The 24930-nt window shown below is 55.1% G+C and overlaps 1 protein-coding gene across 2 annotated transcripts; it reads right to left on the bottom strand.

Moving 5' to 3' along the window:
* Window positions 1–1503: 1503 nt before the first annotated feature.
* TOP3B (DNA topoisomerase III beta) lies at window positions 1504–24623 on the bottom strand. Of its 2 annotated transcripts, XM_037067353.1 has the most exons (19): window positions 24546–24623; window positions 18285–18449; window positions 16921–17052; window positions 15490–15596; window positions 14808–14882; window positions 13965–14045; window positions 13203–13399; window positions 12589–12745; window positions 11709–11822; window positions 9951–10041; window positions 8343–8497; window positions 8080–8185; window positions 7197–7343; window positions 6909–7082; window positions 5008–5136; window positions 4369–4518; window positions 3895–3995; window positions 3087–3288; window positions 1504–2063 (listed from the first exon to the last, which is right to left on the bottom strand). In XM_037067353.1, the coding sequence occupies exons 2-19, from the start codon at window positions 18352–18354 to the stop codon at window positions 1582–1584; spliced, it is 2670 nt and encodes an 889-aa protein (XP_036923248.1). In that variant the 5' UTR covers window positions 18355–18449; window positions 24546–24623; the 3' UTR covers window positions 1504–1581. The 2 variants fall into 2 exon arrangements, with proteins under 2 accessions (XP_036923248.1, XP_036923249.1); XM_037067354.1 differs by lacking the exon at window positions 13965–14045.
* Between the last annotated feature and the right edge of the window lie 307 nt (window positions 24624–24930).

Genomic DNA, 24930 nt, shown 5'->3' on the forward strand with positions numbered 1-24930 from the left:
CAAGAACTCTCTGCTTTGTGGCCAAAATACATCCAGTGAAATGCTAGGGTGTTTAGGATTCACAGCTGAATAATACAAGATCGTCTACAGGTTAATTGTTGAAGCTGGGTAATGGTATGCAGAGGCTCCATTTATTATTCTGCTTCTTTCATGTTTGAAATTTTCCACAACAAAAAAATCGCCCTGCTTCTCCCCACCCTCACGGCTGCCTCCTTGCTCCCAGCCACCGTGCCTGGTTGGACTGATTTTGCAGCAGCTCCCTCACTGGCCCCCTGACCCCGGGCCGAAACCTCAGTGCAGAATCCTGGTAAGGAAGGGGTGGTTTGGGGTTGAGGCCTAAGGTGCAGTATCTGCCCTCTCAGCCCACACCCGCCTCCACCCCGGCTGCCTCACCAGGGCAGGGGGCTACAATGTCAGGGGAGAAGGCCAAGTCTGCCCTGTGACAGGGCCTCCGTGGGTGGCCGAGCAGTCCCAGGCCCGGGCCCCTGCCCCCCCCAGACGGGGCTCTATTGGTGCCCCAGGACCGGGGCGCTGCAGCTCAGCTTCCTGGGGAGGCTGCTCTCAGGGCAGTCTTGGGAGGGCATCTGGAGGAGCTTCCCAAACTGCATTCTAGGGAACACTGCGTCAGCCTCTGGGAACCTCCAGGGAGAGGGAGCCTGGGGGCGCGGCTCTTTGTGGAATGCCAGGTAAGGCCACGGGTTTATTAACCTCTCAGAGCCTCTTATGTCCTAGTGTGAACTGTGAACCTGCCACCAAGATAGAGGGGCCTGTGAAACATTCATCTGCCCTGGTACAAATGTCCCTCTACGGAACAGCCCGGAAAGCCCTGCTTCCAAGCTCCTGCTGCCACACGGTCGGGGGTAGAGTTTCTGAAGCTCAGAGGACTTGTGGCTGCCCAAAGCAGCGCTCCTCCTCCGGGCTGGGGTGGGGGTACAGGCAGGATGGCAGGCTGGCAGCCTACTGCTTACATCCAGCTACCACGGGGCACTAAGACTTACAGGCGATTTTCAACATCTGGCATGAGAACGGCTTGCCACTGTACCCCTGTCCCCTGTAAGTTACCATGTGAAGTAAACGATCAGGGCTTGTTTGACAATGGAAACCGGAACAGGCCCTGGAGACTGTCAGGGTCACCTGAGGCGACACACACACCTGCTCAGAGCTGCTGACCCAGAGTGTGGGGTCTGAGCCTGAACGGGGGGCTGCATCGAGGGCCAGGGCCAGAGAGCACTTCTCCCGGCCCATCTCCTCCACCGGACCTCCCTCCTGCAACACCTGCCTGGGGTGACAGGCTGGTGGCACCCTCCTTCCTGACAGGCATCAGGGACACCTCCTACTGTGCACGCAGCTACCATTTCCACATTTGGTGTCCTCTCTGAAGGCGCTGCTGGGGTGTGGGAAGAGCAAGCCTCTAGGAGGAGTGTGCAGAGTGAAGGGAGAGGCAATAGGTGGGGAGGACACGGTAACCCCGACACCAGCAAAAGGTCCCCAGCTGCTTGCTCTGGAGAAGACAAAATGCATTTTAATGATCTGTGGCCCAAAGGACAACCGTCTGGAGCCTGGATGAGGAATGACAGGCCATCATACGAAGTAGGCAGCCAGGGCTGACATCTTGTCCTTTGGTCGCCTGGCACTGGGCTTCCCGGCAGGCCTCCGGCCCCGGCCCCGCCCTCGGCCTTGCCTCCTCCCCGGCCCACCTCGGTGCATGGGGTGGCAGGAGGCTGCATGCCTCAGCTCCACCAGCTCCTGGAAGACAGGGTCGCAGAAGACACAGCCCACGTGCTGCGTCTCATCGCCCAGGAGAGGGGACTTGGCCTTGTTGAAGTCCACGTCGAGCAGGGCGGCCTCGCAGGAGCTGCAGGTCTCGGAGGACACCCGCACGCGGTGGGCGTTCTCAAAGCAGTGCGCCACCACGTTGCACCTGTTGCAGGCCACCTTCCACTTGGGGCCTGAGGTGGGGTCCAGCACCAGCACACCACTCTCGCATTCCACGCACTGGCCGATGCCCAGCATGCTCAGCGAGTGCTGGCAGGTGGGGTGTGTGCACTCGTTGCAGCCCATGCCTGGCAGAGAGAGGGCTGTCGTGAGGCACGCCTGCACCCCTTGCCCCGTGCTGCAGTCCCACCCCCCACCCCTGGGCCTCCCTCAGTGCTTTGCAGTCCAGCGACCCTCAGCCCAGCAGAAAGTGCTCCTTTAGGCTTTGCTTACACTGGCCTGGGCTCGCTCCCAGTCTCTGCTTATCTGAACTCCCCTCACCCTTTGAGCACCCCGCTCCCTGGGCTCACATCATTTCCCAAAGGCCTTCCTGGTGGCCTCCAGCCAAGTCCATCTGCCCTTCACTTTGCTTCCATAGCTTGTTACGGGCAGCTCTGTGTGGACCTCATTTGTGTGGGCCACACGGGGCTATCAGCAGCCCTGGAAGCCGCTGGAGGGCAGGGATGAGCCTGAGTGCCTACCCCACAGCGGAGGCTTGAGTCAGGAGGGATAAATTGAGACCCCGAGGGCTCCCAGGCCCCCTGGGAATTGGAGCGGATGCCTCACTCTTGCTGTGTCTAGTTCCTATCTGTAGTGTGCGGCGATGCCATCCCAGGGCTTGTGCGGGGTGTAAAGAAAACAGCACAGCTGATGGTGAACACCCTGGGTCCGGCACCCACTTCAGACTCCAGGCTCGGTCTCTCAGCCCCACCGGGATACATGCTCTCCTTTTGCCAGAATAAGCGTGAGGACGGAGAGCACTGGTGGGTGCCGGCTGAAGGCCCACTCCCACCTGCTCATCCTTCACTGGCCACAGCCCAGGAAGGGGCGCACTGCGCCCACTGACCTGATCCTGAGTGGGCTTACCATAGTCAGCTGTGTAACTATGACAACACAGAGAGCGGCAGAGGGTAGGGCTGACACCTCAGCAGTGCCCAGGGACACGGGGCACCTCCTATCTTAGCACCAGGAGCATGGGAAGGTCCAGGGTAGGCACACTGACAGAGACCAGCGTGGCGTCAGGCAGGGGCTGGTGCTGATAGAAACCCGGGGGGAAAAGGGCAGTCCAGCTTGGAAGGGAGAGCGGAAGCCCAGCGGCGAGGTGGTCTCACCTTTCTTCATGTCCCGGAAGGGTGGGTGGTTGTAGCAATAGGGGCACAGTGGGTAACTCTTGCCCCGAGAGCCTGATGACCACAGAACCAGCTCGAAGTCGTCCAGCGGGCACCGGAGCTCCTTGTAGAGCTTGATGGTGCCGTTCTGGGGCAGGGTGTAGGTCTCGTCGCAGTGGGAGCAGTGCAGGCGACTTGGCTTGGCCTGCAGCAAGGCCGGGGGAGGGGCACAGGGTTGCTGGGGCCACGGGGCCCTCCTGCCCACCCTCATTCTCCCCATACCACAACACATAAAGTGCAGTGTGAGACACATAGCACACAGTAAGTCCTGTGTAACACATAATATGCAATAGATAGTACTAATATATATGTGTATACACACATACATAATACAGAACACATAATATGTAATGTGAACATTCAGCTCCATACAGGTATGGAATATATAATATGCAATGTGAGATACATATCACGTGACGTACAACACATAACACATAATATGCTCCCAGACAAGAACCTCTTGGGCAAGGACCCAGGCCCTGAGTCTCAGGACACTCGCTCTGCACGTGAAGAAAGGCAGCCCTGAAATCCCAGCACGTATGTTAATGCCCGTGACAGCAAGGAATGTGCTGACGGGAAGCAGTGGACAACATGTGTGTAAGTGGCTAAAGAGCTTATGTGTGCCTGAGTGACAACTGAAACAAAGAATCCCTTGTATGACAGGATAAGATGGAGGCCTACAGAGGGGATAAGACTTGCCTGAGTCTGTACACAAGGGCACCACAGGGGTAGCCCCTCACCGACCACCTACCTGGATGTACTTCATGAACCGGTGGCACTTCCCGCAGCGGGACAGGGGTTTGCCTGTGGCTGCCAGAGGTGAAAAGGACACCTCCATCAACTCATCCATGCCTGAAAGCAAGCAGTGCAAGAGGGTTGCATCCTCCCGGCCTGCAGCAGCCCCCTCCCTAGCAGGTGCAAACAGGTGGGCTGGAGGGGACACCACCACAAGAGGGACAGGATCTGTGAGGGAGTACCCCCCTGCCCTGAGGGTTCCCAGTCCATAATGGGAAGAGCAGAGCTGCAGCCCTGTCTGTCAGATGAGCCAGGTGCCCTGTGTGTGGTATTAATACACTGGCTCTTCAGTCCTGGTACTGGTCCAGTGATGACCCATCATCTAGCAGAGGCCTGGAGCTCAGACCTAGGGGCTGGTTTCTCCTGGGGACCCTGGGCATCCTGAGTGGTGGCAGCTCTGACCCAGGGGCAGGGAAGAGGCAGACCTCACCTGCAATGGAGTCGACGAAGTAGTGGAACTTCCTCTTGAAGATGTCCAGGGTGTGGCCGAGGACCTGGCGGTAGTCAGCCTTGCCCTGGGCGATCAGGTTCAGCTGCTTCTCCACGGCACTGCGGATGGTGGGGAGCACCAGCTCCGCATCTGCAGGTGGGGGCGCCACTGTGAGCGTTCCCACCGAGGAGTCCTGGTTGCTCTGGCTGGAGTTGGAAGGCACCAGGCTGCACCCCACAGCCCCAGACCCCTCCTGATCTCCCACCCAAAAGAATCTTGGGTGGAGTCACGAGGGACAATTGCCTCTGGAACTGCATCACAGGTGGGCTCCAGGAAGTCCTTGGGCCATGTCTATGTTCCTCGGGGCCATGAGGGGACAAAGTAGACAAGCCCTGCAGTGCAGATCCAGGCCTAGCCGGTAACTGGTCTGTGGTGAGGGCCCTTGTCTCCCTTTCTGGATCCTTTATACTTGTCCATTCATCATCCACCACTCTGAGGCCCTGCTGGGGCTAGTCCTAGGGTGGCCAGTGCAGTGTCCTTGCAACGGGAGCTGGGGCTCACCATAGGGTCTGCTGGGGGAGGCTCTGCACTGACAAAGGCGGAGCTGTAGCCCAGGGAGCACTGGCCGGCTGAACTCACCGATCTTGTAGTAGCCGTGCACCAGGACAATGCCGAGGTTGGTGGGCTTGAGCCGACGCCCACTCTCCACGACCACATAGTTGCGCTGGCAGATGTTGTTGATGTGCACAGGGATGCTGGCGTCTGTCCCTGCAATGCACAGCAAGGCCCTGGTGTCCCTTGCCTGCCTGACACTCCTCATCAGCTGTGGACTCCCTTTTGCCCACTCCAGTCATGAGCCCCTGGCTCTTAGCCTCTCCTGTGCTGCTTCCGGCCAGCATTTTGCCAGGCACTGTGCCACATGCTGTTCATGAATCGCCGTACAAATCCCAGGATGGTGCTCCCTGTGCCGGGCACTATTTTCCGCTCTACAGAGACTCAGAGAGGTTAAGGAACTCTGCCAAGGGCGGAGAGCTCATCGGACCTGCCCCTCGCATCTAGTAAGACCTCCTTGGCCTCTCTGACCTCCATCCTGTGGCAATAACCCTATTCTGGAGCCAGAGCCCCAGCCCCCTGAATGTGGAGCTCACACACTCACCGCCAAATCATCCCCTTCAAAGCCTGCTCTGCTTTGCCCACTTCCTGGTGCTCTGGCCCCAGGACAAGCTCAAAGTTCTGGGACACAACTCCCTAAAGGATTTCGAGGTCACCTGGCACTGCCAGATGCTACCATTACTGCTCCCCTGGCCAAGGAGCCTCCTGAGTCTCCTGGCTGGTGCTTGGAGACTGACTAGCCTGCTGAGGCCCCGTGTTGACAGGATGAGGTGAGGACGGGACCTGAGCCCTGTGTGGCGTGCTCTGAGAGGTGCTGTGCCTGCTGCTGCCTGCCTGCCAGGACCCCTGTGTGACTCAGTGAGTTCCCCAACTCCTTGCTACATTCTTGCCATGGCCTGAGGGGCAGCTCTCAGCAGGCCCTTTTATAGAGCCCTGGGGGCCCTGATTGACAGGACCAGCCTCGACCACTGTCTGGTTCAGAGGTCACAAGAGCCCTCTTCACTTCTGCAAACTCAATTTGGTCAACGGGAAGGGGCAGAGGATGCTGAGGAAGCAGCACCCGCACCTCCCAGTAGGCTGAGGATTGTTGAGACACGATCCACGTAGGCCCCCAGGCCCCTGGGAAGAAGCAGGCTCAGCTCCCCTACAAGGGCCACACTGCTGCTAGTGCCCTGGACTCTGGTGAGCTGCTCCCTGGAAGTCTCCTGTAGGTGTGTCAGTGATGGAGCCGGGCCCAGCTACTGAGGCCTAGATTGTCCCAGAACCCTCCAAAGCCTGTCGACTGGGAGGGGTCTGGTCACCTGGGATAGCACATCAGCAACTGGGCAGTGCCCATCAGTGTGAACAGTGCTTGGGGAGGTGGCCTCAAGTGTGCGAGGACACAGGTCACAGGTCCTAGGCCTGGGGACTATGTGAGACCCCCTCACCTGTGAGGTGCGAGCATTAGCAACTATACTCTGAGGCGGCAAACGGCCCTGGGCTGCCAATTCCACTTGGAAACCTGGCTATTGTGCAGGAACTTCCAGCCCTTGGTGGGCTCTAAGCCTCCCTCACAAGGAAGCAGCACCTGTGAATTTGGGTTTCCTTGTCACTGGATTCCAGGACAGACTCGGGCTGGCTGTGCCGACTGAAGAGGACTCTGGTTTGACCTTTGTGCTTTTCCTGTGAATCAGTCATTTGGCATCCTGGGTGTCAGTGTGCACAAGGGCACCTCTCGGCCTTCACAGGCAAGGCCTAGTCCCGACATGGACACCTTGGTGAGGTACTGCCCTCTGCCACTCTGCCTGGCTCAGCTGGTCACTCCCTGGGCCCCAGTTACCAGGTGCTGGGCTTGGAAGGGTCACTGGGCCACTTTGGAAGCACTGCCTCCTGGGCTCTGGGGTTGGGAGGGGAACCCTCAGGCCCGGGGCCTGGCTGGGCACACCCACCGATGCCATGCTTCTCCATGAGGGTGATGAGCTCGGCCTCTGTCAGGTAGTCGGGTGGGCTTGTCTGCTTCTCCAGCAACTTCACCTCGGCTACAGGGAAGGTGTCGCCCCGCTGGCAGGGGGGCAGGCTCTCCTCCAGGGGCACACTCTGCCAGGGCATGATCTCCGTAAAGCCTGGAGAAACAGGGCTGCCTCAGACCCTGGGCCTCCACCCACTGGTCCGGTGGAGAGCGTGCCATCCGTCTATGGAATGGAGGGGAGGAGCAAAGCTGGGCCCCGCAGTTTTACCTGGTGAGATGACGGTCTTCACTGTGCAGGTGAAGTGCTCGGGCCCGATCCTGAAGGAAATTGTGTTCTGGAGGTACTTGCAGTCGTAACTAACCGTGGCAATGAAGTGCCTGGTGATGTATTCATAAAGCCGCCACGCCTCGCTCCCTGCAGTGAACACAGATGTGGGTCACCAGCCAGGACTCTGGCTCTGAGGACCCGCTGGCTCCTGCTCAAGAAGCAGAGCCACAGGGCGCCCCAGAGAAAATGCATGGCAAGGAAAGCGAGTCTCCTACACCCTGGTGGTTCCTCCACAGCCATGGCTCCCCCCTCCTGCCCTGCTTCCAGGTGGGACTGCGATTCAGACACCGGGCCTGACCCTCTCTAGTGATGCCACCCTCACTTCCCACAGGGGCTGTGCATGAGCAGCTCCCACCTCCACCTGCATGGCCCTCCCTTCCTCTGCCTGCTCCCGGCACGTGGCCCCCAGCACTGCCTCAGCCCAGTGACTGAGCTCGTTACTCTGTCCCGGTCTCATCCTTTTCTGCCCACAGCCACCTGCCCACTCACCTCACCCTCCCACCTCCTGCCTAGTCTCCTCTGGTCTAGGGTCCCCTCGAGCAGCTGCCTGCACCCTGCACTCAGGCACACCTGCCATCACATTTCACTCTTGTCCTGCTCCATGGTGAGGGGGCACAACTTTCAGGTGACCTCCTTTGCCACAGCCAGGAGCAGACAGGTGCCAGAGGGAGCCTCTACATTGCCCACAGGGCCTGACACCATGCAGAGGTCCCATGTCACTGTGGCTTCTCACCCTTCCCTTGTCAGAAGCTTCAAGTATGTATGTGTGCATGTGTTAATATGAGTGTGCAAGTGTGAGAATGGCAGGGGGATCACCTGATACCTAATTCAGCCTCTGTGGCAGACCTCATAGGGGTGATGGGGGGATGGTCACCAGCATCGTGGCCTTTCCGTGGGCGGTTGATACCTTCTGCTAATAACCGCTTTACCTGAGAGAGAGAAGACAAAGCCGAGTGTGAATATGGGCGTGGTTGCCCTCCCACCTATGGGGAGCTGCTGCCAGGCCTGGACTTGGCCAGTCCTGAGCTGGGTCCCAAGGCCTTGGTAACAGGTGTGTACAGGGGGCCAAGGCCTGGCTCTGCTCACCGTGTCGGCCCAGTAGGGATGGTTGGCCTGCTGCCGGAGAGGGCCCTTCAGGTCAAAGTTCTCGGGGTAGTGGGTGGTCTCGGTTCGTGGGTAGCTGATGTAGCCTTGGGTGTAGAGCCGCTCAGCGGTCTGCATGGCGTGCTGTGGCCCCATGCCTGCGAGACAGGAGGCTCAGCCGGCCCAGAATGCCAGGGTCGGCCAGGTGCCTGCCCAGGGCCTGGGCCTTCAGGCTCTCCCGAAAGCAAAGAGGGCCTCCTTGGGGTGATGGTGAATCTGAACAGGCAAGGCCCAGAGCAGAGCTGCTGACTGAGTGCCTGTGCCTTATCCAAGGCTGAGGTCCTCAATCTATGAGGCCGGACCAAGGACAGGGATGCTCAGTGTCACCCACACGATGCTGGTAGCTGTACTGACTGAACATGGCCTTCAGGCCGCCTGTCTGGCATGGAACCATAACCATGCCTCAGGGCCTGCTGACATCTGCTATGGCAGCAGAATTAGCACATGCCCCCCGCTCGGAGCCTCCTGCGTATTTCTGTCCTCACGGCATTCCAGGGCCACTGAGAGAGGGCTTATCTTCCTGCTCCCCTGTGCCCAGCAGAGGCTGGCACCAGAGACTGGTCACCCAATGTCATTGTTGCCTCTGAGGATCCCTGGATGAGGCTTCAGATACTGACCATGGTTTCCCAAGGCCACTGAGGGGCCACCAATGCCTGGAGGTCACCAACTGTCCAGACCAACCCCCTTCTCGCTATTATAGAAACAAGGCTCAGGGACGACAGCTCGCCTGTCCCAGGCGGGAGAGATGGGTCTCGACCTCTCCCCTGCAGCAGGGAAGCTGCTCTGGGCCGCTAACATGGGATGTCCCTCTTGGGCAGTGACAGTCATTAGCAGCGCTATTGACGAGATGTGCCACTTTAGTCATTCAACCCCTGCAGCCCAAAGGGATGGTACTAATTACGGTCACCCTCTTTTCTCATGACAAAACTGAGGCCCTGGGACAAGGAAGGATGTGACTGAGCTGGGATTTGGCCCAGAGTTTGTACCTGGAGATGAAACTCCACAGTTTAATGCCTCTGAGGGGCGTGTGAGAGCCTGCCTGGTGGGTGGCCCTGCTGATGGCTTCCCATGTGTTCATTCCTGGCAGGGGCTCCTCAGACATTTTTTAAATGATATGGTCTGTGTTTTCCCTACATAAACTCAAGGAAGCTGTTAAGTATTAACCAACAATCCTGTGAAACGGAATCTGCTCTCCTGTTTTTCACTTGTTTCCACTCTGGAATTTAAGAGAAATTAAATCTGCGCAAGGCTCAGATTCCCCCTAAGCCTCAGGTTACACTGCATGGAGAGGGGGTGCTGGCACAGGTGAGCACGTGGAGGGGGTGTGAGATGGCACAGGTGAGCACATGGAGGGGGTGTGAGCTGGCACAGGTGAGCATGTGGAGGGGGTGTGAGATGGCACAGGTGAGCACGTGGAGGGGGTGTGAGATGGCACAGGTGAGCACGTGGAGGGGGTGTGAGCTGGCACAGGGACTACACGGGGGTTGAACGGGGGTGCAGTGTGACTGCTCTAAGAAGTCTGTTGGGGGGTTTAGAGAAATGCTCTCATACCCAGGGAAGAGCTGGCCACACGCAGCATCTCCACAGTGTTCAGGGCCAGTGGCCTCTGCTTGGCCTTCTCTTTCCTGCTTGTGGCTTCGACCTAGAAGAGAGAACAGATTCGGTGATTTGGGGGTTGGGGGAGGGGAGAGATAGAAAAATAGAGAGAATTAGGATGGATGTGCAGAGGGTCTGCTCCACTGACTTGGTCTCTGTGCTTCTCAAAGTCACTCCTCACAGTGTTCTCACGATTTGAATGAATATTCAGTCCCAGAAGGAAAAAAGATGGTAATTTTCTAAAGAATTTTCTAGGGAGAGAGAAAAACTGGAGGAATGGAGAAGAGGGAACAGAAAGGATTACAGCCCTGGCGTGGTTGCTCAGCTGGTTAGAGCATGGTCCTGACTCATCAAGGTTGTAGGTTCGATTCCTGATCAGAGCACATATAAGAATGACCAGTGAATGCAGAACTAAGTGGAACAACAAGGCAATTTTTTTCTCTCTCTCTAAAATCAGTATTAAAAAAACATAGAGAGAGAAAATGGGTTGCAAGGTCAAAACCAGACAGGATCCAGTGTCAGTGAGGCCCTGGGGATGGCAGCAGGTTGGGGGCCCCGGCGCAGGCTGTGTCGGGGGGCGGCTGCCCTCAGGGAGCCTGAGTGCCCCGCCAGGCCCTGCTGCTGTTGCTGCACCTGCTGACTGGTCGGGAGAAACTGGAAATTGAGATCACAATTTTTAAATGTTGGTACTATTTTGAAACTTTTATGATACTATGAAGTTTAAATAAAATACTGGTGAGCTACCTCTTGCAACCTCTAAATCAGACAGCTGTCAGAACAGGTGACTGTTGTGCCTGCGGCAAAAAGAACCCCAATGACTCAACTACGACAGCTCGTCCCTGCCAATTCCATGTAGACCTGGCCAGGGCAGGGCCTCCCGATGCCAGACAGATGACTGTGGGCTGAACACCAAGGCCAAATTGTGCACATGCAGCTGAGAAGGCTGGATCACCAGGGTGAGAGCTGGAGACAGTAGCAATGGCATCTCTATAGAAAGGTGATCAAGGATAACAGCATGGAGTGGCTTTAGAAAGTTCTGGAAGCCCGAGTCAACTGCATAGGTGGGTAAGAAGGCACCCAAGGAAGGCTCAAGGACAAGAGAAGGCACCTCAGTGGCTTTGGTAGCTGTCACCTCTATATGACACTTGCTGCAATGGCCATGGGCCTGCCCCCTAAGCCCCCAACCCTCCCAGAGCCAGCTCCTTGCCAGCCAGGCAGCATGTCCGTCCAACTCATAAAACCCTATGAAACGCAGCACCATGAAGGCCATGAAAGCTGAGGAGTTGGGGCCCCCGACCTGTCCATACTGGCTGTGTGACCCTGGGAGGGTTTGTGGCTATGCTCAGAGAGCCCTCTACAGTTGTCAGCTTTGGACGTCACAGAAAAGGGGCATTTGTGTGAAATGAAGTCCCGTCAAAAGGAGATGATGCCCACAGGGTCACACGGGAAGGGAAGCATGGAAGGTGCCTGGCAGGTCACAGCAGTGGGACAGTGCATGGCGCAGAGAACACCCAGCACGCTACAGTTACCACGGCAGGCAGAGCTAGTTCAGTAGGAGTGTGTGTGTGTATAACTGTTCTTCCCAAAAGATGTCTGTTTCCGAAAGGGGAGAAAGACATGATCCTAGGTCACAAGCTGTTCCTCTAGCCAGAGGCACCCCACTCCTACCCCCACCCCCGGCAGGGCTGACAGATGTGGGTGGAGCAGGCCCACCTGGGCTTCCTTCTCCAGCTTGGTCATGTTTAAAAACATCTGCGCGATCTCCCGATCAAACACCCGCACTCGGTCCCAGTCCAAAAGGAGGGATCTGTCTTTATCAGCGTTAACCTGCAGGAAGAAGGATGAAAGGAGCATGGAGGCAAGACAGCATCCAGACCATCCTTGCCAGAGGAGGACTGGGGCAGATGAAGCTGGTCCTTGTCTGAGAGCAAAATGGCCCCGGCTTTAAAGTCTCAGGGCCGTGCCCATACAGCCCCTCCCAAGGCGAAGGCTGCTCTGACAGCTGGTCTCCCCCTGACGTTGGACAGATAGTCTCGGGAGGGGAGCCCACAGCTGAGGCTGAGGTGTCCTTAGGGAGTGTCAGAGCCTCCATCTCTCCCGCCCTCCCTGTCCACATCCTGATGTCTGACCAACACTGGGTGTGGCCTCACCCTGGGGTCCCCAGCCCCATGTCAACCGGAGCAGCTCTGTATTAGGTTCTAAATTTTATGAGAAGCTTCCATGGAGGCTTTTATTTGGAGAAGGGGTTCTAAAACCTTAAACATTTTGAAAGGCAGTTCTTGGACCTAACCGTGGCAGCTGATGGCCCCAAGGGGTGACCTCAACCCACACCACCAAAGCTGAGCTCCTTCCCATTCATCCAAATTCAACGTGTCTCGCTGAGCCTTAGCCTGCCTCTCCAGGAAAGCTGGGGTTCCTTCCCTAGGCACCCTGCAGACCCTTCTCTGGCCTCCCTCTTGTACTTCTGTCTACAGTTGTGCCCTGGGCCTCTGGGGCCTAGAGGGCGACGATGATGGTGGTCGTGGTGGTGGGAACTCTCAGAACCCACACCCAAACCTGGAAGACCCAGCGGGAACACAGAAGGGAACAGAACCTTGGCCTGCAGCACCCAGTAGGTCTCTGGTTTGAAGGACTGGATTCTGTCATGTCTCTCCACACAGAACCCCAGGGTAGGGGTTTGACATGGCCCGAATGAGATGAGAGAGCTGTCCAAATCGCCGTATTTCCCCTGAAAGTACTTAGTCTGAAACCTAGAAGTGGGGGTGGGGGAGAGAAAGATGCTTCAGTCATGTGTTTGCTCAAGACACTGCCATTAACCACTGGTGGGAGTGCAGGATGGCCCAGCTGGTGGGCACGGCAAGGAGGCCAAGGTGGCTGGCTGCTCCCCTCTTGGAAGACAGGGCAAGAGGACGTGCTCAGCACGGGGACCGGGGAGGTGAGCGTGTCACATAACAGCAAAAGCGGGAAAGGAGCAGACATTCTGACCATCCTGGGCCAGGAGCCCCTCTGTGACACCCCACCCTCTGCCCTCTCCTCAGGATGCATACAGTGTGGACAGACGCGCTGCTTTTTAAGCACTGGTCTGTTGAGACAGTTTTCTTCAGGGTTTTTAAAATGTTGAAAACTGCAGGATGCGGATCAGGCTGGGGACCGAGGAAGGGGACCCGCAAGGGCGGGGACTCTGGCCAAAGGGAGGGCGGCCAGCACCTGGTGAAGGCACAGCCAATGCGCAGATCCAGCTCCTGCCGGGCATCCACTGAGAGCGCCTCGTTGTGGTCAGGCTCGCCCAGGCGGGCCATGGCATTGCAGATGTCCGTGTCCGTGATGGAGCTGAATCTGGCCCGGAACACTGTCTTGTCACCCCCGTGGGCGGGATTCATGACGGGCAGCACAGCATCCAGGACCTGAGGGAGGTGGCTGGCTGTGAGCCCTCCGCCTCCCGAGGTCTCAGCTCCCGTTCTACACCCCACCTGTGGGCCCAGCTCCTCTCCAGGGCTGAGCCTCCCCAGACGTGTGTGTGATCCCCTCTCTACTATTGCCAGACCCTCCTCTGCCTCTCTCCCCTTCCAGAAGCCTCGGGCTCTCCACATACTCCTGTCACATGGCTTCCCTTCCTTTTGTCTGCAAATTTACTCAAACACCCCCTTCTTACAGCACCCTACAAGCTGCCACCCTCTCTTACTTCCTTCCATTGTCACCAAACCAAGAAATGCTATTGCCAAGGACACAAGGGAACTCAGTCACCGAGTTCACCCCATTTGACCCATTTCCCCTTCTTCTAAAGGGGGGGTGCTGGGAAGGGTGGGTAGAACTTTTAAGAGACTGGAGAAAAAACAGGGCCAGGCGAAGAGGAGAAGGCCACAGGCAGGAGAAGGTCACGGGAGGCCCTATGACCCTCACTGTGGGGGGCTCAGGTAGCTGAGGTGGGCGGTGGATAAAGCACAGCAGGGTCCTGGAGTCCAGACTCACTAAGAAGGCCGTGCAGCGGGAGGGGAGTCGTGCTGGAGCCTGGCCATGCAGCTTCTTGACAGGGAAGAAGGGGCCTCCATTCTGAAGGGAGAGACCCCGTGAGCTGCCGCCCTTCTTTACCCTCAGTGGCAGAGACCCCTGAGGGGGGCGGCACTGCAGGGGCGGACAGGAGAGTGGTGTCTGGGAAGGGGTGGAGTGTAATCAGTTTGCTGAGGGTGCCGTGCTGGAATGTTGGGTGCCCTGAGCTCCCGTTGTACCGGAAGCATTCCCTGAGCCCCGAGGCATGCTGGTCCTCAGGGTGAGGAGCAAGGGGTGCAGAGGCAGGAGGGCGACCTGTATAGAGTCACAGCCTGAAGGGCACCAGGTGACACTGAGTCACAACCAGTGTGAGGGCACCAAGGCCAAGGCAGGTATGGGAGGGCATCCTGGGCGGGGAGAGGACACGTGAAGCAGGTGCTGAAAAGAATGAGGCGAGTGACAGGAGTGAGGAAGGTTCCCGGATGTCAACCGGCATGATCTAAGGTCCTTGGAAGGTGCTGAGTGACCTGAAATGCTGCAAACCACCTCTCTCCTTGACAGAGCCCCATTCTGAAACTCGAATCCGTCTAGCAGCTTCTGCCCTTTTACTGCTGCCCATACAACGCACCCCCAGAAGGTGAAGCGACACGCCATCACCCTTAGTAAGTCCACGCATCTTTAAGTGTCTAGAGATTTTCTAAAATAAAGGAGAATAAAAGGCATTTTTAATCCAACACAGTTGATTCCCTACTCTGGGCTCAGGAGTAGTGTGGGCAGGTGGCAGGAAAGGCCAAAAGTGAGGACCACAGTGGGGTCCACCCCTACCTCAAAGCAGATGTTCTCCCCTTCCTTGTCGCAGTCCAGCCACAGCACGATGTAGTCGCAGCCTTTGCCCTCCACCTGCCACAAAGCACAGGGTGAGTCGCACCTGCCACAGCCCGGCGCCCCTCAGTGCCCGCCCCCAGCACTCCCACAGAGCGGCCGGCCCCTCACACCCGCCGCTGTTTAGAAAGCCTGGTGCCCAGAGCAGGGGCCCAGGCTAAGCAGAGGAACATTCTAGTTAGACTGGCTTAGCCACTCAGAGAAGAATTTAGTTCAGAACTATTGTGGACAAAAAAACAAAAAATGAGTAAGATCTTCACTCCAAAAATTGCACAGGAGGACTGAAATAAAATAACCCTATATGTTAATAATAGTAGTTGTCCTGGGTACTGTGATTATAAATAATCTTCCTTCTTTATACTTATTTACATATTCTAATTTTCCATAATGTAAATGCGTTTGTTTTAAAATAGAAGGAACCACCACCACCAAACTACTTTAAAAGAATTCCGGGGGCCAGCAGTGTAGCGGGGGAGTGGGGAGGGAGGAGCAGGCCTGAAAGGTGCCTCGTGGGCCAGCTGGGGGTGCTCACAGAGAGGGCGGAGAGGTCTGCCCAGGGGCTGGGCTGGAGGGAGCTAGGGGACGGGCCTCCGCGCCTGCTTCTGCCCCCGCCTGCTCCACAAACCTGCAGGAACTTCACCATGTTCAGCTTGGGGTTAGCTTCCTTCTTCTCCGTGGGGGCTTGACTGAACAGCTCTGCGGGGTCCACTTTGTCCCATTTGTTGTACTTGCCTGTAAACCCCAGGCACAATGACATCTGAGTCGCACTTCAGAGCTTGGCTTCTGTGGCCATAATATTGTGGTCCTGTCTTGCAAGTAGGGAGGGAGAGGCCTGGAGAACAGCTCGCCTGGGGCAACCTTCACAACCAGAGTCTCCCTTCAGCAGCCTGCCTGCTCCTGCCTGTGAGCTGACACCACGACCCCGCCACCACGGGAGCCACCAGGGGGCAGGGCTGCCGCTCTAGCCTCGCTTCCAGGACAAGCACTGTGGCTAGAGGTACCATTCTGGGCCGGCTCACTCTGCCAGAGCACGGAGCCACGCAACACACGCCTTCGTCTTCTCTCCCAGCCTGGATTCTGTAAGCCTCTCCCCAGACCTCGCAGCCGACTGGGCACACGATGGGCATTCAGTTGACGCCTGAGAAGAATCAATCTTTTTGAGCCTCATGTTGGAAACACCCACCTACTTCACCACTTAGAACTCGGTGCTCACATGCTCAGCACTCTGCCTTCCTTTTAGGCCTGATCCCTGCAGCCTGAACGACTTGGGTCAGATAGAGCCAAGTTCAAATTCCAGCTCCCAATCTGCAGGCTAAAACTCAGGGTCCGAACGCTCAGCCAAACAAGTGAATCCATGTCACTGTTGCCACTGGGCAGCAGGAAGTCCTGGGGCTTTGCTGTGTGCCTGGCCCTGAGCTAAGCATGCCACCATCACTGTCACACTGAGTCCGCAGACAGTCCTGGGAAGTGAGTGGCACTGTCGGAAGACCCATTCCACACATGAGGAGCAGAAAGGCATGGAGGCCCAGTCACCGGCCCAGCCCTAGCCTGTGAGCCAGAAGAGTGTGGTTCGGAGCCCAGGCCGGATTCCTGTTGACTATGCTGCCCTGTCCTCACCCCAGTGCGTCACTAATGCTGGCCATTCCAAGATGATGGATGACAATAACAAAATGAGGATAATGATGACAGCCACCAAGTGACTGCTAGACAACAGCAATAATCAGCAGGAGCAGCAGCCTTCCCCCAAGCACCTCTTCAGACCAGCCCCCCCCGCAATGCTTCCCCCCTTGGTGAGCACCCTCTCCAGTCTGCACAGCAAGGTACACAGGGCAAGGGTATGGCTGCGGGGGTGGGGGGGCATGGGTGGTGACCTCCAAAGCCTGAGGTCTGGATGCCTCATCCAGAGACCCTGGGTGACTTCTCCAACCTGCTGGTGTCAGGACTCATGGGTTTGGACACTTCTGCCTGGAGCCCTCCCCTGGTTCCAACTGGACCCTGGGAAGCACCGTGCAGGGCTTGCCTCAACGGGATGGGTGGGCAGGGGGTGGGGGCTCACCCAGGAAATCCAGGGTCATCACATGACCACAGACAGACGTCATCTTGAAGCGGACTGGCTGGCCTGCGAAGGTCCCTGTGTACTCGTGCACCGAGCACGTCCCATTCAGCCCTTTGTGTGAGGACATGTTTCCTGCAGGAAGAAGCACGGCAGTGGCTGCTCCGTGGGCTGCAGCCGCCTCAGGGGCGCAGGGCCCCAGCGCTGCCTCTGGGAGGGCCAGCGTGCCCCTCCCCCAGAGCAGTCCGTGGTAACATCCCTCAGGTCACTGCGGGAACTGGGTGCTGAGAGGTCTCACGGTTCACAGGGAAAACACCCCTGGTAATCAACCAGCACAGTGCGCACACCACGTAGAGCCCCGCATCGGCCGGGGGCCTGGGGCGCCACCTCTGAACTCTCAGGAGCAGACACTCTTGGGCTCTTTCTCTGCATTTCTGTGTTCACTCCTGAATTTGGTTCCTGCCTACCTTCTCTCAAACTTTACTCAGAGGTCCCCAGGAATGCCCTAATTACTGAACCCAGCAGTGTCATCTCACGCTCTGCATGGATGGCCCCTCAGCCAAACGTCTTCAGCTCCTGGGACCAGGCACTACTTCTGGGGTCTCCCCTCTCCTTCAGACGGCAGCTTCTTAGCCCACTTGTCTCAGGGTCTCTTCCTCCTTCACCCTCAGGACCAAGGGGAGGTCAGGGTAAATGTTTGCTATTTCTGGGTTCCCAGCATCCAAATACCCTTCCTACTTGGAGGGAATTCAGAGAAAGGAGGGAAGCAGCACCAAGCACCCCAGTGGCCAGAGTTGGGGTGCAGGCAGACGTTCCATTTCCCAGGGCTCTTGGGAAGGCCATGGCCAAGGTTTAGCTTACTGGCTGCTCTGCTCTTGAGTGACACGAGGCTTGTGGGCAGAACCTGTAGCAGTCAGGGGTCAAGGGTAGGGGCCAGGATCTTGTGCTTAGGGTGATGATGCCTTCGGCACGGCCTCCTCAGACTTAGGCCAGGGTGTGGTCCTGGCTATGTCTCCCTCCCTCCAGTAAACTTTCTGTGTAAGTCACCAGGGTTGGCTGCTGCTGTGTGCGACCACCAACCCTGACCGGCACAGCGCTCTTACAGGGGCCTGTCTGTGCCTGTTGCTATGCTGTGAACAGTGCCTGTGCCTCCTGGGAGCCCCGCCCTGGCTCATGCTGGCTGTGGCAGTAAACACACTCCACAGTGACCAACACCGAGGAGCTTCGTGAATGCCTGCTCTCCTGAACCATGTCTACTCCAGCGAGCCAGGGTCGCACTTTGGAAAAAGAAAGAAATCATGTGTAAAATAGGAACGACAGTGGCTGCAGATCAAAGCCAGAGAGACGCCAGGGTCAGTCTTCCCTACCTCGAGAGAGGATTTTGGCGATGGACTGAGCCAGGGACGGCTTTTCTGCAACCATGAGCACAGTCTTCATCTTATCTTACACCTGGCTCCGGTTCAGGGAAAAGGCACAAAAGGAGTCCCGGAAAGTGGTGTTTCAGCAGCCCACACCACTACCAACGCCGACTCCTAAAGAGAAGATGAGACACACAGAAAATAGCAATGCTTCCAATGGAACCTGTACCACTTGCTAACAAGGAAACTCACTTAAAAAGACAAAAAAGAAAAGCCCAGGCAAGAAAAAAAATTTTAAGGAAACTTGAACACATCTGACAGACAGACAACTGCCCAGGACAACTGATCTGGCCCAGAGATGACATTGGGAATTTGGCTTCATCTGGGAGAAGCTGAGGTGACTCTATGACCTCAGGTCAATTTTCTCCGCAATCCAGGCCAGGAAGATGCTTGGCCCTCCTCCCATGCTACAGTTCCTTGTCCTCCTCGGGCCTGAGGGGCACCTCCTCCTTGGCTGAGCCCTGAAAGACTTTCCAAAGGCAGGAATCCATTGCCCTGGCTGGTGTAGCTCAGTGGATTGAGCGCGGGCCTGAGAACCAGACAATCGCGGTTCGATTCCCAGTCAGGGCACATACCTGGGTTGCAGGCCAGTTCCCAGCAGGGGACACATGAGAGGCAACCATACATTGATATTTCTCTCCCTCTCTCCTTCCCTTCCCCTCTAAAGGTAAATAAATAAAATCTTAAAAAAAAAAAAAGGCAGACATCCAGACCAAGCTCCCCAGGGCCTTCTGACCCACAGCCAGGCCTGAGACCCAGAGACCCACTGGCCAGAGGCTCCAATCCCCAGCAGAGCTCACCAGTCCTTCACAGCAGGTTCCAGTCTCCCTTGACCCTGGCCCATAACCCTCTTCCTTGCCAGGCTATGCTCTGGCCAATTAAACTGAACACCATTATCTAAAGAAAAAACACTTTCAGGATTCTGTCCCTTTTGCTCGGGATGTTTCTCCAAGCCTGGAGAATGCTGCTCAACTGACCAAACACCCAGTTCAAGCAGTAGCTCTTCCTTAAAGAGCTCTCCCCACTCCCACTCGCTGGATGCATCCTTTCCTCCCGACCCCCACTCCTTACAGCCCGCTGCACACCACGCCAGTTGGTTACTGCCGCACCTCCCCCTGCTAGCACGTGAGTGGCCCGCTGTCTGACTCACTGTTAGCAACTGAAACAGCTGGTATGGGGCCTGATACAGGACATTTAATGCCTGTTGGCCAAGTAAAAGAAACATATGAACGTGCCTTTTTAATCATTATAAATATGGCATTGACATTGATAAATAGCGTATTTTTAAAAAAAGGTTTTCATTGACACAACTGGGCAACCTTCTGGGAAGAAAAATAAAGTTAGACTCTTGCTTCATAATTTTCACCAAATCAAATTCTAGATCTAGCAAAGACTTAAGTAAACAAAACGAAACCAGAAAAACACTAGAAGAAAACATGAACTCTGATATTTAAAAAAGAACCCCTAAGCACTTCCAAGTTCAGGAACATACCCCTTCATGTTCACAAGCATCTGGTTTCCTTTTCTGTGATCTGTTGATTCACAGTTTTTACCGATTTTTGTCAACTAAATTGCCGTTTGATGTTTAGGACTTGTTCATGTAATGAGGAAATTAGCCCTTTGTAATATAATGTCCAACAAGGCTCATTAAAGCAAATCAGAGCCGGCATGGGCCTCTGCTTATCTCTCCAGCAGAGACTGCAGGTCTGACCACCCACAGGGGCGAGGGTGTGGGGTCGGGCAAACTCAAATGTAGGCAGTGGGAGTTCGGTCAGAGCAACCTCTACGACAGGTCTCACACTGTGCGTGCACAGCCCCAGCGACTGCCCTTCCAGAAATAAAATCAATGGTCCTACAGGTATTTATGGAGTACCTACTACATGCTCAGCCCAGTCCTGGGTGCAGGGAACACAGCACCGTGTTTGTCCTTTGTGCAGGATCTCCATGTGTCACGTGGGACAAACCAGTGCAGGAGGCACAGGGCAGGAGTGAGGCCTTTGGGGTCTGGGGGGAAAGTAGAAGGACCAGGACAGGCTCCAGGGAAAGCGAGGAGGCCTGGGGTGCTGAGAGCGAGCAGGTGTGTAGGATGCAGGCACCGGCCATGCTCTCAGGGGTTTGCGTTCAGGGAGCTGGGAGGCAGCACAGCAGGAGATGGTCTGACTTCAAGTTTTCAAGGGACCCTTCTGGCAGCCCCGCCAGAAGGGACTGACTGGGTTTTGAGTGGCAGCAACAGAGGTAGCGAGGTTAATGTGGAGTCCGGGCAGATTCTGAAGGCAGAGTCAACAGCCCGAGATGGAGGAAAGGAAGGCGAGTCAAGAATATCCAAACTTTTGCCGAGCAACAGGCACTGACAAGACTGTCCACGTGAACACTGAGTCCCCCAGGGGCAGGACATGGCGGCACCCGAGTTAGAAACCACTGCTGGGGAATTCTCTGCAGCATTATCATTCATGATAGAAGATGAGACAGTCTAGTGGAGGCCAACAGGGAATCGTTAAACAAAAGTATGGTGTGTAGCGGAGCAACATGGGGTGTGGCCAGGAAGGATGCATCTGCTTGGTAAATACGAATACGGGTCAGGTCACCGTGAAAGTGACATGAGGAAAACTGGGTGCGTGACAGTGAGCACAGACTGCTGCCATCTGGGAGGCACACACTAGTTGAAGGAAACAGATGGTCAGATGGGGTGGGATGGGCTTAGGGCCTGAAGGTTGGAACTGGGAGCAGGAGGGCTCCTGCTCACCACCCCGCCTCTTGCATCTTCTACATTGAATGCTGTGGACACATGTGACTGGTCAAAAGAACTAAGACAATGGGTTTAAAACTAAAGACAAAATAAAACCAGACTGAGAAAGAAGGGCTAGGAAGGGCAGCCTTCGGAAAGGACGCCAAGGAAAACACCTTCACTACCCGCGGTCAGCCCTGGGCTGCCAACCCAGCCCCTTACTGCAAGACACTGGCAACCTCAGTGAAGTCAGTACTCTTTGTAAGAAAGCTGCCCCAAATAAAACAATTTGTTTTCTCCCTCAAAATAAATACTTGGGTGTCTCACCTTAAACACACTACCATCCCAGAGACAAAAAAGTTGAAAACTGCTGGAAGGGCAGCATGGACAGACTGCAGAGCTCACTGACCTGAGGACCACTCGGGCCGCATCGCCCACTGCCGGCTATGCTGCCCCCATCCCGTCCCCTCAAACACCACCCTTCTTCCCTGTGTGCCGGAGCTGCTCCTGCCATCCAGCCTCCACCCAGGTCACTTTCCCCAGACATCCCAAAGCTCTCACCACCCCCCCAAAAAAACTACACCTGCCAGCGTCCTCGGGTGCAGGCACTGTCCCTGTACTGCCCCACAGGGGGAACTGAAGGGTCAGGGAGATCAGCGCTCAAGCAGCAGAACTTGGATACGAATCCAGGCCTGTGTGTTCTAGAACCCACGCCCAAAGCCTTCATCCTGCAGTGTCTCTGCGGGCAACTGCATTGAGGGGCGGCCATGCTCCACCTCCCTCTAGCACTTACCACTACACCCAACAGTCTCCATCTACTGACTTGGTTTTTGTCTTACATGTCCTAGAATGTAAGTAAGCTCCAGAACAGGGGTTTTGTTTGGTTCATTCTAATGGTCAGTAGTAAATGACGAGCAAAAATACTAACTGAATACGTGAGTAATCAGGAATTCTACCTGCAAAGTGAACAGTAAAAATACTTTTAGATGCCTAAGATGTAAAGGGTGACTTTAAATCTGTAAGAGAATTGCAAACACTTCTCCTTCTGAATGTTCTTTTTTTCCCATACGGTAAAGTTTCTAGAAATCTTACACCTCCACTATTCCTCCTCATACATAAGAATCCTAAACACCTTTTCTGTAAATCACTATGGTTCTTCTCTAAAGATCCCTCTAGGGAGAAGTATTTTGATGAGCTTGTTTATCCAGAACCGGGGACACCACTGGACAGTCACAGAAAGGCACAGCAGCATTGGTCCTGACTCCAGATCACGTAACGTGTTCACCTGTCGGCTGTACAGCTGCTAATTCACATATGACACGTGCTGGTCACAAGCAACTCTGCCTCTAAAGGAACACATGTTCTAGTTCAACAATTTACACCTCAGTACTGCCTAAGTACTTTGCAATGCTCTGAGTATCACTGTTTTATTAGGGGAAAATATCACTTATTTTAAGGACACAGAATCACGAAATCCTGAGAAAAGGGCCCTGGTGATGATCCGGCACAAACATTTCAAGGAAGAAAAACAAACTAAGGCTCAGAAAGGATTATCCAAAGGTAACCCAGGAAGTTGATTAAGTTGGCGTAAAACTCATGTTTCCTTACTTCCAGCTGAATATTTTTAAAAAGATTTTATTTATTTATTTTTAGAGAGCGGGAAGGAAGAGAGAGGGAGAGAAACATCGACATGTAAGACATACATCAATGAGTTTCCTCTCACATGCCTGCAACTGGGGACCTGGCTCACAACCCAGGCTAGTGTTCTGACTGGGAATCGAACCAGCAACCTTTTGGTTCACAGACTGGGGCTCAATCCACTGAGCCACACCAGCCAGGGCTAGCTACAGTTTTTTACATGTAAAGTTCCTTTCATCTCTTAAAAATTTTCCGCAGTCACAGCTGTGATTAACTTTCTGCGATTAATCTCAGAGCTTCCCTGCTTTTCCATTAAGGTATGTCTTCAATCTTAAAACAGAAGCCAATAAAAAACGAAAGCTGAAAGCAATGTTCTGTCAATTTCATTTATATATCATCCTAATGCCCTGCCCGCAAAACATTATTATTCACTTAAGTTTTGCTTTTTAAAAAAAGTTTAAATATCTATAAAAAAAGGAAAATTGTATAGCCTCAGAATTAAAAGGCTGGAGTCAATGTCCAGAACTACATTATTTCCGGTAACCTACATGGTATGTATATCAAGTCCTGTTCTTGTGCCTGACAAAGCTCTGAGCCTGACATTGGTCCTCCTATCACAAAGGGAGATTAGCAAGTGCTAAGGGGGTGCTGACAGCAAACTCTCCAAACTGGGACTGTAATTAGAAGGCTGAAAGTGCGAGGGAGTGGCAGGTTAGCCAGCCTGTTATTACCCGGTCAACTTTCACCAGCAGCACCAGCAGGGTACCTGACCTCCGGGAGGGACTGTTCGCAGGGAAAGGCTTTTCAAGCAGTGTCTTACAAACCAGCGGATTTCGCTGGGCAGTGAAGGCCTAGCAGTGGTCTGCACAGCATTTAGAGCCCCAGGATTTCCCACCTAACTTCACCAAATACCTATACAGTCAGGAAAAGAGGGAAAGAAACCACCATTTCTTAACCTCTTCCTCTGTACTAGGTCATAATTGCTATAAACACTTTATTTAATCTTGCCAACAACCCCACAAGACCAGTGTTGTCATTTTTTAAGCTATGAGTAAAATTAGGTTCAGACCAGCATCAGATGACCTTTGCAAAGGTTCTAGGAACCTAGGGCTCACTGACCATCAAGTCCACGTTTCCTTGTGTGTCAAATAAGGATAATGATGATGATGACGATGATAATAATAATATCTAATTCCTAGTGTTGTAATGAGAATTAAATGTGTTAATAATAGAAAAGTGCTGTTCCCGAAGGCTTTTATAAAAAGGTAGGAGTGGTAACAAGGTAAGACAAAGCCTCTGTAAGAAACAACTGCCCCTGGAGTCCAGTCAATTTGTTCAAGTTGAAGTGCCCTCCTTAGTCTACATCAACTCAGAGAACGCCTGGACGCCCTCAAGACTGAGTGGGGGCTCCGGTGGTTGCCAGCGGCACCAGCCTTGAAGTGGAGCCCTGCCGGCCCGGGCCCCATCCTGGCCCGGCCGCTGCACGGCCTCCCTGAGCCTCTGTTTCCCTACCCGTGACAACATTCGAACAACACACCCATCTTAAAGAACAGCAGGAGGGTTTGATGAAGAAGAGTATTAACTGCAGCTCCTGCTCTTTCCAGACACCTGGCGAAACGCTGGCCCATCACCACCTCCCCGACTTCCCACAACAAGCCCTGGGGTGGAGGGTCCATCCCCTCCAGGGATGTGGCAGAAAGAATTGAAAGAGCTCGGTCCGGGGCCCGATCCCTAGCAGCGGGGCTGGGACCCCCTCGGCGCCAGCATTCGGGAAACATGCCCACGGAAGGCCCGCGCTTCCCACAGGCCTGAGCCGCGCGGCTCGGAACCCGCCGGGTTCGTCTCACCCTCAGCCCCACAGCGCCTGCCGTTCCAGCTCGTGTTCCCGGGGCGGCCACTGGCAACCCCTACTTCCGGGTCCGGCATCTGCTGGCGTCCCCGCGTCTGCCCTCCGGCACCCGCACGTCTCCCTCCACGGGTTCCGTGGTTTGCGCGTTCCGGCAGCGCGGTTCTGGGCAGGCGATCCTCAACATTCTTCCCCATTGCGGGGAGGCAATAGTGACAATGATCAATACAATGATTATGAAAGTACTGGACGATAAGCATGAAAACATTTATGCTGTTAATAATCAAAACTACAGATGTATGTACAGCAGGCTTTTTTCACTACCATAAACATTTGTGGAATGAATGAATGGTTTAAATATCTGGAAAATGAATTGGAAAATAAAA

The sequence above is a fragment of the Sturnira hondurensis genome, unplaced genomic scaffold (assembly GCF_014824575.4).
Source record: "Sturnira hondurensis isolate 20B ecotype Veracruz unplaced genomic scaffold, ASM1482457v3 Scaffold0017254, whole genome shotgun sequence".
Classification (NCBI taxonomy): Eukaryota; Metazoa; Chordata; class Mammalia; order Chiroptera; family Phyllostomidae; genus Sturnira; species Sturnira hondurensis.

What these genes read in the sequence shown, in the direction of transcription:
- TOP3B (XM_037067353.1), bottom strand. Translation starts at nt 18,354, where the DNA reads ATGAAGACTGTGCTCATGGTTGCAGAAAAGCCGTCCCTGGCTCAGTCC. An exon ending in ACTGGGTGCTGCAGGCCAAG is followed by an intron (nt 11,823 to 12,588) that starts GTTCTGTTCCCT and finishes TTCTTCCTGCAG; the next exon opens with GTTAACGCTGATAAAGACAG. An exon ending in CATGGAGAAGCATGGCATCG is followed by an intron (nt 5,137 to 6,908) that starts GTGGGTGTGCCC and finishes TGTGCATTGCAG; the next exon opens with GGACAGACGCCAGCATCCCT.